This window comes from Neodiprion fabricii, chromosome 1 (genome assembly GCF_021155785.1).
Source record: "Neodiprion fabricii isolate iyNeoFabr1 chromosome 1, iyNeoFabr1.1, whole genome shotgun sequence".
Taxonomy (NCBI): domain Eukaryota; kingdom Metazoa; phylum Arthropoda; class Insecta; order Hymenoptera; family Diprionidae; genus Neodiprion; species Neodiprion fabricii.
This window is the reverse complement of record NC_060239.1, coordinates 10,506,868-10,519,919: the sequence shown is the minus strand read 5'-3', so window position 1 is coordinate 10,519,919 and position 13,052 is coordinate 10,506,868. Positions and strand designations below refer to the sequence as shown.

The 13,052-nt window shown below is 39.7% G+C and overlaps 1 protein-coding gene across 2 annotated transcripts in view; it reads left to right on the top strand.

The window, feature by feature from the left end:
• The first annotated feature begins 1,106 nt into the window (after window positions 1-1,106).
• The window catches only part of LOC124186851 (mannosyl-oligosaccharide 1,2-alpha-mannosidase IA), a 271,893-nt gene continuing 259,947 nt past the window's right edge, over window positions 1,107-13,052 (top strand). Inside the window, exons 1-3 of one of the 2 annotated variants that reach the window (XM_046578900.1) lie at window positions 1,107-1,191; window positions 2,390-3,169; window positions 5,432-5,668. In XM_046578900.1, coding sequence (XP_046434856.1) covers window positions 2,804-3,169; window positions 5,432-5,668 — 603 coding nt within the window. In that variant the 5' untranslated portion in view covers window positions 1,107-1,191; window positions 2,390-2,803. Of the gene's footprint in view, window positions 1,192-2,389; window positions 3,170-4,437; window positions 4,655-5,431; window positions 5,669-13,052 lie in introns of those variants that run through there. The other variant, XM_046578918.1, reaches the window with a different exon arrangement.

The following is a 13,052-nucleotide window of genomic DNA, read 5'->3' as shown; positions in this document are numbered from 1 at the left end:
TTTCATAGCTCTAAGAATTTGATTATCTATGGTCGTAAGAAGCCTCTTTCAAACAATCCTCTTCGGTAGAACATACAAAGATTTTTATTACAAGATATCGCAATTCTCATAAATTTTCATACGTTTAGTACTTGCTTGCTTTATCTCAGTTGTGGAGATAAGTTTTTCAGGCGTAATAAATTATACACTCCAAGCATTTTTTTTTAAAACTCTTCAATTATTGCGGTGCGTTTTGAGCTGATAGTTTTCTGATTTATATTTTTAAACTGCGTAAAAATAATTCCTTCAAACTGTCGCACGATATATGTGGCCATATTTTGCTCAAAAATGATATCCTACACATTAAAATGCAAGTGCAGCTCTTACAGGTATGTCAGCTTAGCCACTTTTTTCCGGCACCTCTCAGATATTGCTCATGGCTACACTTCGGTACTTGGTGAAGGTAGATTGTATGAAATTAGTTAGATTTTTTTATCATTTTCCTCTCAGGAGCAGAATGTTTTGTTTAAACTTCATATAACTTGGATTGCGTAGATTTGGAAAAAAGTTTTTTGATCTCTGCCGATCTTTGTAATGCAGTAAATTTTATATTTTTATTATGATTGAAACGGATGTTTTGAGTACGAAGAGAAAACAACTTTTTTTACTCACGATCAACGGGAGATGTTTGATATGATTCTGAACTACTTCCAAGTGTAGTACTATTTGCAAAATGCGTCAAATTAAGATTAATATGTTATAGAGTTCAGTAAAAAATGACTGAACTGACGGTGAATGTTTCATGTATTTACAACTGCGCAAAAAATAAATTGTTTTTACAATAACAAATCATACGTCGATATAATCACCGGTTGACATAACAATTGCCATATTGCATAAGACGTTGGGTAATATACGCGTCGTGCACTTATTGATAAGGTACACCGAGGTAAAATCGCAACGTTTACTACTTTGCGAAGAAACAATCTTTACGACCTAGCTTAATGGCATTTTCGACTTCGAAATCGTAATATTTTCGCAGTTATTCCGATAATTTCGATAACGGTGACGTTCTCGTAATATAGCACCATGCTTTGATTGTAAACACGACACAGCTCGCTCAGGTCGGTGTATCTGGCGATCGAGCTGGGTAGCATCAGTCACGTTTGTGAAAACAAACTGAACGGACGTCTAGACTGTGAGTTGGTGCAGGTAACTGTTATAATCAGGCTATAAACTCGTGATACGGGCTTGTTAATCGTTAGCTGAATGTTAATTTCTTCGCTGTGACTCGTGTACAAAGCTATCGCATTTATCGTTGTTGATTGATTTTTAATTCCTTAATTATTATTAGTCGATAGGTGTTTCGAATCAATGTTGCTTGCTTTAATTTCAATCGATACATTTCAGGAATCGATTACCGACTCATTGAGATATCTGTCTAATTTAAAATATTTATCATTAATTGTCAAACGATGCCAAGTTCTATCTAGTTGAAAACTGATGCTAGATTTTATGGTTCAAAACAAAGTTTTGGGAGTATTTAAATTTGTAAATAAAATTTCATATATCACATGCCAAATTGAAATAGATGAAGGACCCAAACTTCGATGAATTGAACATTAGCAGAACAACACTAGCAGCTTAACCATGCGAAGAATTTCTGAATTTGTAATACGTAATAATTGAAAAATTACTGCCAAAGATGCCATAAATATTTAACGGTTGCATTTACAGAAAGGTTTGAAAAAAGCGAGTTCTCTGTTCACATTTTTCGCGTCACTTTGTTGCTGAGTGAAAAATTAATGCTTTTAAAATCTCTAAAAAACTTCGACCTTTGTTAAGTAGAAGAGAAAATACAAATTAAACTTTAGTGTTGTGCAATTTAAATCTTTTAATTAAAAATATCTCAATAGTTGAGCGTTTTACAATAGAATTGTATTTTTTTTTTCGTGTAAAAGCGACATCTTCTTGCTTAATTTTAAAAGTAGTCAATATCTGTTGCACGTTATAACGTTCATTATTTCATAATAGTTTTCTTTTGCAACGTTTCTAACTTGACTCTACTCACGATATGACCTTAATCCACTGACATACCACGACTAACATCGTCACCAAACTTTCCGGAGCAAAACGAAATTATCACACATACGACAGATACTTCCACACCGAAGAAAAGCAAAAGAAAAAGATATCCCTCAACCTGGAATAGTATATCGGAATTCAAAAAAGCCAAACAAAAATTATTGATACGCAGTAAGCAGCCAGTTAGAGTCGGATGAGTCTTCCATTGGTTGATGCAAAGCAATAAAGCCCACGAATGGAATTGGTTAATTGCTTAATACAAAGCAACAAAGCAATAAAAATCACATTTTGTAATCAGTAGGAAAAATTTCATCCCGTTGAATAGGTAGAAGTCGCAACGTTCTGCAAGTGCCAACTTACCATTCGAGGATACAGGTTGCCGGCTCGTGCAGCGGTGTCATCTGAGAGCGCGCGAGAAGATCCGCCTTTCCGATTCCCGCGCTGGTTGTTGACACTCCGTAAATTGCGTGCCAGAGGACCTCCGGGATCGATCGAGCGGTGGCAGCACATGCACGCGCGGATCCTAGTACGTAGCGCGAAAGAAAGTTCAGGAGATTTCCGCGGGCGTCGCGCGAGGACGAAAAGTCTTGGATTTTGACGGACAGGTGGTGCTCGAGTGTGCCGTAATGGCGTGTGACGGATAGAGTTGACAACACACGGGGTGGTGTTTTGTCGCCGGAGGTGAAATCGCGAGTGGTGCGTTGAGTGAGGTTCGATATCGGGGCACGAGGTTTGCGCGATGACGGTCTCCGGGTCGCTGCCCACCTACCAGCGGTTCGTTAACGGCGTGCCGGTTCTCTCCTTCACCCGGCGCTCCTTCAGACCGCGGGAAAAGTACCTGATACTGCTCGTGTTTTTGACGTTTGGGGTCGTGTGCTTTGGCGCATTCTTCTTCCTCCCGGACTTCCGGAACGGGACCGGCGGCGCCGCCGTCAACAGCGTCTACAAGGTGTACCAGCACATGCAGAAGGCTGGACCGGAGCTCCTCATTCCGGCTCCACCGCACGCCGACGAATCCTCGCATCCAAACGCTATTCCCATCGTCAAACACGCTGAACCCGGACGTCTCGACATCCACGTTATCGAGGATAAGGAAAAGCTCCAGGTGAAGACCGACGACTCGACGCTGAAACGCGGAAACCGTGGCTCAAGCCGTCCCCTCCCCCCCCCCCCCCCCCCTTCACTTTCAGATTTTAAAGTTCGAGAATCGAACGGGTTCAAGACCCTCGTTTGTTTGTTAGGCTGAAGTAGGCAACGTTATAGCGATGATTCACGTTTCGTAAATTTATATCGTTACTCCGCAATATCAGGAATATTTGAAATGCAGTAGAGCACAATCAGGGTAAAACATATTTATATTTTGTTAAACTTGACTGTGTACTTCAAAATCATTGCGTCATTTCTGAGCAGTGAACTTTACCCCGAATATTTTATTCCGTTAACGTTACTAACTTCAGTCTCACGTTTTTTTTTCAACTAGTTATTCGACGATCCGACGCGATACCTAAAACTCCGAGAATCTTCTATAGAACGGCGAAAGAAAAAGAGATTCTTTCGAGCTATTCAAACTCGTTCACTGACATCACACCGCGAGTCGGACGAACGTGCCGATATGAATATACGGTTATTCGACGTGGACAAGTCACGCAAGCGGACGTGGGAATGTGTCGTAACCTTAGAGCATTACGTTATATGCTCTAAGGTCGTAACGCCGAATTGACAAATCGTCCGTGTCTGACTTTAGGCGGTTGCGTCGAACGACGAGTCGTCTTGTCAAGCACCGCAAGTATTTTAGGGTTAACTCGTTCTCGCGGTACAAGCGCGACGTGTATCGATTTCACCATGGATTCGCATCCTACCGAGATACGTCATTGACCATCTCTCACAGATAATCGTAAACAAGAAGCATGACAACATTAATAACATTGAAAGCCAGCGATCGAGCCTCGCAGTGAAGTTGGTAGCGGGACGCGCACGCCTTTTTGTTTACTCGGGTGGGTAAACACGTGCTACAGTTTTGTCCCGTGGACTGCGAGCTGGCTGCAATCGTGCGGTGGAGCAAGCAACACGTACATACGTATCTGGCATCGACGAAAGTCTCTATGCAGGTCCTACATATATGTGTGTATTATAGATACGTATGACGCAGCAGGACGAGGTTTACGTGTTGCGTCCCGTTCGTTGGACGAAGTTATTCCTGCTTGTCGGTCGTCGGTTCGGGGCCGAAACTTTCGCGTCGAAAAGCCGGGACATTCGGGAAAAATTGTTATTTCGCGTATCTAGAATTGTCGGAAATGCAGCAAACCGTAATGAAATAAGACACACTGTTATTTTGAAATCTAAGTTTCGTTAATCGCATTGGAAACTTGAAAGTAACGAACTTCTTTTCAACGTTTCGAGAAGATAACGTTAACAACTTCAATCTCGTGGCTGTTATCATAGTCGGTGATTAAGGATCGAATGTACTGGTTATTTACGGGTCTGATCCGTGACCCTCACGTGACTCGTCGTGGTGTTCTGTATTTCGCAGATGTTTGTGTTGAATTCGCGACTTCGATATCGATCCTCAGCAGTCGAAAGTGATCTCGAGGTTTGGACTATGTGTACAATATTTACTAAAGCTGTTTCGTTCACCATCGGTTAGTATTCGTCCCCTGTTGTTATCTGTCGTGCGGGTTACCCGAACCATGAATATTTTCAATTTGTACCTCATGATTTACGAGGAATCCTGATTGGTTTCATCTATTGCATTTCAATTTTTACCAATTTATTCCTTCAGTGGTTTCCATTCACGGTTTGATACTTTTTACTGGTTTTCATATGACACAACGCGTTTATTTTCGTACGAATGAAAGTCGACGATATTTAGAGAATCAAAAATGTGATTCAGTCTTACAAGTACCTATGCGTTCACTTGTCGAGATGAAAACGAGTCACGCACTGTGTAATCAAAGCAGATCATGTCGATTCAAGCATAATTATCGTATGTCGGCTTAAAATACTTTTGGCAAATTGAGCGAACATAGCGACGAGGCCGGATTTAAGCTGTGCGATTATTTTACGTATATTTATAATAAGTGCCGATACGTTTGAACAGCTATACTTGTTATTATACGTATACAACCGGTTATGAAGTTGAATTAAAAATTTGACTGTAGGATTATCGTCATATACAACGATTAATCATAGATATATATTTTTTTTTATCGGGAACAAATAATTTAGGAGATTTTAAATAGTTTTTCTTGCCTAAAATCCGTTACATGTAGGAAATTAAACGGCTTGAATCACGGTTTTTTCGCGTTTTTCTTATTTTCTTTCTTTTTTGTTACTTAAATCTTCCCCGATACTGACGAATGTTGTGTAGGCAAAAATAAACGAGGAGTATCAGCACCAAAAAACTCTGGAAAAACCTGACATCGGCGGTGAATCTCGTGCGTATGTGACTAGTAGTGCTTCGCCGTTAATACCGGGGACAAATCGTCGAGTGGAAGATCCTCTCCTGGAAACTGTGCCTCCTGGACCAGCTGATAAGCTACCAGTCGTCGTCGGTGGCGAAGACAAGGATCCTGCAACCCGGCAGCGACGCGAGAAAGTTAAAGAGGTAAGATCATCGAGTCTTTATGCACGATCATTTCTTCCCCCATCTCATGTATTATATCTTGCAGGGATGTATTTAAACGCTTTTTTCTCTCTCTCTTACTTGCGAAAAACGATGATATTTTTTATGGTAAATACAACTTTGCGCAAAGCCAATTTTTGGGGTCAACTTTGAGTGATAGTTGAGGAATTTGTTTTTGTTGTTTAGAAAAATATTTTATTTTATTTTATTTAATAAATTCTTGAAAAACGAGTGGCTATTCAGTAATCAGAGAAATTTCTGATCCTTTTTTGGTGTAGTATCAGCTCTCGAAATAATCGAGATGTTTTTTTGATTGACAAAGATTGAAAACTCGAATGTTTCGTAAACTAGATAATCGACAAACGAAAGGTTTTGTCAAGATATCTGGGATCACAAATTTCTCCGAGTCGGATGGTCCAATTAGGTACTTATGCAGATTCGAAAACCGAAAGAACTCAAAACTACACAGATTGATATAAAACGCATTAAACGGGAAATTTAGTGAATCAAATAAGTGCGGGGGTCAAAATCCCGAAAGATCAAAAGTCAACCGGTCGAAAAACTGAAATTTTCAAGATAAAAATTCCAAAGCATCGAATGATCAGCGCACCGAAGTTGGGATTTTCGACAAATCACCCAATAGAATAACCGTTTTCCCGAAAGTTTATTTAACCGGACGCTCTCTTATCTGAAAAAGTATTTTCTGAACAATCGGCATTCCGAATGACCAGAGCACAGAATGTGAAGATACAGAAAACTGAAAGTTCCGAAATTAAAAATTGAGAGCTGCTGATACTTCGAACAGCCGCAGAACCGAAGAAATTAGTTGTCGACGATCAAAGTTCAGAAATGAACAAAATTACCATCCGCGAAATGCAGAAGGACTTGTAGGACTTGTACAGACCAAAATTAATTGAATTAGAAGAAATATCGCGTAGAAGAAACGTATTGAATATGAGTTTAGTAATAAATTTGATGAGAGTGAAGTTGGCAACGTTACTGTAACAATGAATGTTTAGGAAAAATCGCTACTTCGCAACTTTAATACCGTCTGAAATTCGATAAATCACGACAGACAAAACATACTCATATTTTTGAAAGCCAACGCCTTGAAAGTCATTCGGATATTGCACAGAAACGATTTTTTCTCTGATATTTCGTTACGTTAACGTTACCAACATCAGCCTCGTTAAATATTTAAAATTACACGTGAACTCGTTTCATCGCATTGTCGAGTATTATGTAATTCCGTCCGATGGTAATTGCGACGTAAGGAACCTGAAAGCAATTAAAAAAAGGAACATTACAAGGCAAGGACGCAGGAAGAGACGCGATGATGTAGGCATATTTGTTGTCGCCTGAAAGTATCAAATATTTGTTTTCCAAGGCGGAGTCTCTTGAGTGAAACGCTTATACCGTCTATTAGACGACGTTGTTTTAACTTGGACATCGCGTGGCTGTTAGACATCGACGTTCATTTCTTCTTATCTTTCCGTTCGTTGGTTCGAAAGTCTCTCGATAAATATTCGGTGATATAATATCCCAGTACGTGTTCCGACCTCGTGGATACACGTGCGTACACATATTATACACATATTATACAATGCGCGGAACTTTTGGTGTGGTCCATCACGGGTCGTTGAACTTGACAGAATTTCTCATTATGAAAACCGGCAGGTATTTTGCGGTGGCTACCCAGCGACGTGGCGCATCTTCTTACCGAATTCAATGATCATATGCGAACTTTTACATCTCTGATAAGCAGATTTATGTGTAATACAGTATATTAGATTTCAAGCGGGTGTATTACAACGGACAAAAATTATCATTTTATACCAATGAGAGAGATGAGGTTGAAGTTGGTGTGGGTTCCTAAACGATCCATGCTTGTGAGAATCGTTACTCAGCAACCCTAGGATGGTCTGAAATTCACCTACTCAATTATAACAAAGAAAACATGTTCGTAGTTTGAAAATCCAACTCGTCGGAAGTCGTTCGAAAACGGTATAACGATTTATTCCATTATGTTTTATTACGTTTTCATAAGCTTAACTAACTTCAACGTGGTTGAGTTAGAATATTCCGTAATTGTTTTCATTCAACTGTTATGCGAGAATTTTACCGATCGTATCATTTTGACTATTGTAACGATATTGACAACATTGCAATGGAACGATAATATCTGCAAAGGCACGCTGATTTGGAAGTGAAGACAGAGAAGAAGATCCGCGAGATACGGGACGCAAATCTGCGTATCGTTATATACCTATACTGCAACATTTCGTGAGCCAGACGAGCAGTATGAAAAGGGAGGTTAAATTGAAAGAAAATACATTTCCCCAGTGTCGATTTTGCGATTGAAACCTACGTACCACCCGGCTTGCATGCCGATCCGGCAGCCTTGGCACACCTTCGCAAAGGCGGAATAATGGATCAATTTGTCGTTATTCCTCTTGCGTTTGTCTTCCTTCTTCCGTTCTTCTCCTCTTATCGCTTTGCCCGTTCCCCGCACGTTTTCCTCTCTTTCAAGCGCCTCCTTTATCTCTTCTCTCGTACTTTCTCGCTGCTGAAAATGAAATTCCGTGGTATGTGGCGTGTAACGGCATAATATATTATGGCTACGAGCAGAGACGAGATATTTTATTGTAAGTATTAAATTTTCGGATTAACCGTTACAATGTCATGGTAAGACTTTGCCCTACCGCCGCTGTGCACAGCTGCATATGTTGGTTGGTTGCTCCACGGGGTTGTTGGCAAAAGTCACAAATGTCGTCTGAACGCGACATGTGCCAAATATATCATGTAGCTTATTGCTGCTGCTGATGCTGTGCTTCGCTGCAGGTTTCGACCCTCTGCTGCTCTCGGCAGAGCAGCCAAATCCTCGAATTTTCTTTTTTCAAATCCTTAAAAACAATTGTACTTCTCGAATTTTATCAATTGCTAGGTTCGGGTTGTTTTTCCTAGTAATGATTTTTACGTTATTTTCACGTGAATATTTCTGTAAACAGCAACAAGACGAAAAAAATTCCTTTCAATGTAAATCGAATTTTTATTATGTGATCTTCTCATCTCTTCGCGGTCACACTTGGTCGTATTTCACCCCAGCAACCATGCATTTCTTATGGGACGACAAATAAGTGCAACCGCGAAAGGTTAAATTGTGACATTCTGCTGTCACGGATGTTTTCAGTCCAGTCTAATTGATTCCAAATTCCGTAGAAAATGGAATAAGAAGTACAAAAGAATAGAAATAAAATTTTCAGGTGAATAATAGTCGATTATAAAATCAAAATCGACTTTTAAAATTTTCCAACATAATTCATTGCCGAATCCGTTTCTGTATAATGTTTTAATATGCTAACGTAATATTTACTTTGGATCGTATATCCCACAGGATAACGGAACTATATTTTAATGCTCATTATATACGCAGACTTCTTCCATTCGTATTTCATGTTTTATCATCTCTTATTTGATATTAAATTTCGCAAGACAAAGTTCAGAGGTTACGTTCTTCATTATTATTCCAGCGTGGTTGCATGATATTATTTTGTCCGTGTGTGCGTGAACTTATACATATTCACAGTGTACAGATTCGTGGTAGATTTTATACGCGTATAAAATTTACCGTGATGAGGCGAACGTATAGTATAACCATAAACCAATTTACCTGATACAAGTATATGTAGGTATACAACAAATACATGTGTCTATATTGTATATTTGCGTGTGTATATAACCTTTATGCACACAAAAGTGTGTGTATAAATCTAGCGTGTATATATCGACGGGCCCGCTTCGGCACACTTGGCGTTAATATCATATTTTCAAACGGTCGATTACGTTTTTACATTGCGATTAAGTAATTGAATCGCCTCGATGGGTCGTTAACCTTTTGTCGATTTGACGGGAAACACGACGGATGTTAAACGACGTTTTTTTTTCTTCACTTTTTATTGTGAATATTATTGTTCAAATTCATTTATTTTCTTTTGTACTTTAACACTACACATTTATGCATAGAAGCTTCTAGATTACGGGGAGAATTATATATAACACATATTGTAACGGACTGGGCGTTACAGAATAAATGGAACAGGTTCGTGAGCTCATGAAGCGAACAAACAGGCAGGAAAATTATAAGATGAGGAGAAATGCTTTGATGGCAATGCGTGTTTGCAGTTTAGAGTCTGAAACGGACTGTTTTTACAATACACTGAGAAAAATTTCATTTGTTATAGTAACTGAAAAAATTCAGTAAAACAGGTATCGTTAAAGAACTGTTTAAAATATTGTTGAAATTACGAAAAACGAGGTACGCGTAACCGATTTGCGCTATCGTCGATCCATTTTTGGTAATTGCAACGCAAAATCAGTTTGTTCGAATTAATCTACTTTTTTAGTTAAATACGGCTTTAACATCAGTTTATCGTTGCACAAGCGTTAAATTTTCGCAACTGTTACAAGAAAATATAGTAACAGTGATCGTAATGAGAAAGAATAGTAACGGATGCTAGACTTTCTGGTAACCGATAGAAAACTAATTTTCATTTTGTACCTAGAACTATATTTTTCGATCGTGATAAATAATGAAAACAGTCAGGGACTGAGCGGTAACTGAAACTAAAAATTTCTCTCAGTGTAATGATGGTCGGTGCGGCAACCTTACTTTTATTTTAACACATGAATGCTTTATGCATCTTTTATCTACGATGATTACTAGATCATTAGAAGGAAAGGAAAACGGGTGATTTCACCCTTTGTAACAATATGCGTATGATAGAGGTGATTATTATCATGCTTATAAAAAGGTTGTATGACCGTAATTTTTTTTTTGTTTATCCACAATTATCTATAACCCCAAACGTTATAATTTTTAAACGAAACAATCGAAATAAAATCATGTGAAAATTCAGTCCTCTGTCGCGTACGTGTTTAAAATTTTCTCACCGTGAAAAGGTGATCGAATCATGTGTATGAGACGAAATTTATCGGAAGTAACGTCGATGTTTCCGATTCACCTCTGTTCCGCGGCATTGCACGTAATTCCACAAATATATGTAAAATGAATGGCGGATTACGACGAGGAGTGATTTAAAAAACGGCAACGTTATCTTTCCTCTCCTACAGCGCGAGTTTCGCGAATCTGCGTTATTAATATCGCGTCGGTAAAATAATAAGCTTACCTTCCGAAGAACCGGGGGAGACGACGACGATGCATCGCAGGGGGAGATGAAGATCATCTCGTTCGCCAGCCGAGTCCGCGATCTTACGGCGGTTGCCATTGCGTGCGTGTACGCGGCGAATCGCTTCAGGGTCCCTCGCAGCATCAGCGGAATCCGAGGACGACAAGGGGCGAGGTGCGCTTTTACTCATTTGGCCAATTCGTTTCGGTGGAGAACACACGTATGTAACCTACGTACGTATCGTAACCCTGCCTTTCTTCATCGTCGACGCCGGGTCGATGATCCTTTGAAGTGTGTGCATGCCCGGCTTTCGATCTTTATTATACCTGTGCGATTTCAACGCTGATTTCACTCTCCATCGTCACGCAGCCCGATGCCGACGAGCAGCCTGGAGGTAGGATCATTCTCGGTGCCCGGATCGAGTAACGAGGAAATGGAGAAGGAATTGCGCGAGTTTCGTTGAAACACCGTTGCGGGATTTGTACGCGTTAATAGATGTACAAGGAGATTCGAGTCCTGAATTCAGATCCTATAACAATACAGTTACCGACACTTAGCCAAGACGCAAACATTTTTTTTAAATCTTCCGGAGCGGGGGACATTACCACTCTGACTGACTTTATCGATCATCGGATCATTTCGTTGCTCTACCTCGCTGGTAATTTGCCCTACTTTACCATAGTTTTAATCCTCATTGGGCAAAATACCGGAATTGCAGTAAGTAAAAATCGCCATTTCGTTGCATGAGAATTGCATAGTTCTAACTGCGAAATCTATGCTATATTATTGTTTAAAAAATAAAGAAACAAATAAATAAGACAATAGATTTTTGAATCTTCAAGGCCTGAAATAACTTGACCGATATATGTATTTATATCCGGTAAGTAAATTCTGCGTAAACACACTGCGTTGCAGTCTTGAATTGAATTTTTCATACCATTGAGCAATCATTAACCGAGTTATTAGCGTCGTTTCGAACGTCCCAAGTGTCGTGTCTGTGTGATTGACACTCACTCACCGCAGCGTGTGCTTCTGGGTTTGAATTCTCGTTTTATTTCGATAACTCTTAACCCTGTTTATGGTGCCCGCATTAAATCGTCGTCGACGAATTTCACTCGCTGCTTCGCTTTTTCACCCTCGTCTCCGGTACTTATTCACTTTGGTTTTCGCTATCCTAGAAACCTGAAGAAGACTTGTTCCTTCGGAAGTGTTATACACGCATTAAATATTTATCACGGTAGCATGAAATATAGTCGAGAGAAAAATCGTAAAGCGGAAAATTCTCACATCAGTTCGATCTGATTAAAAATTGTATCGACCGATGGCATTTCCGAAAACAATGTATTGTAATTTCAATTTAAAACAAAGTGCACTCTTCGAAAAAATGATTGAGAATCATCCAACGTGGATAGATTACGTCGCAATACATTAACAAATGTAACGTATATAACTTTCCTTCCCGTCTGCGGAACATTTTGAAATTCAGGTCATTCACGCGGAGCTGGTTTCACAATCAGACAAAGTTCTAATCAACAGGGAAACCGGAGAGGGGGTGAATCCCGGGTTATGATATCGCATCGGTAGGCAGGCAGGCAGACAGACGGACGTCTTTGCAGATAGCGTTTAAATGTGTGGGTATAACGCGCGCCGCCCACGAGATGAGAGGAGAGCAGCAGCCGCCGCTCTCCTCCTCATTCAGCGACGATAATATGTCACTGATTTACTCTTATCAGTAAAACCGGCACAATTCTATGGATGGTTGGACTGGATATATCTACTCCCCGCCCATAGTATTATAATAGTCTTTACAGACAATGAATTCACCGCCCAACTGTGTGCAGGTTATAATATAGACTTGTGTGTGTGTGTGTGTGCGCATAATCCTCACACGGAGTGGAACCATTATTTGAAGTTGCTTCAGACTCTGATACAGATTATATAACCCATGCTTTCGAAAACTTTTCAAGCTGTAATGGTATTAAAAAAGTTTCCGGGACGCGAAATTGATGGTTTGAAAGGTGCTATTTGTGGATAATGGCTTGGCTTTTATTTTTATAACTAAGAGCGCTTCGGTGGTACCAAGATGAATTTTTCTAGTTGTAAAAACAACGTTGGTGTGTAAATTTCAACATCTTGTATTAAAAAATTTCAGTACCCTATACTCCCATGGATATAGTGTA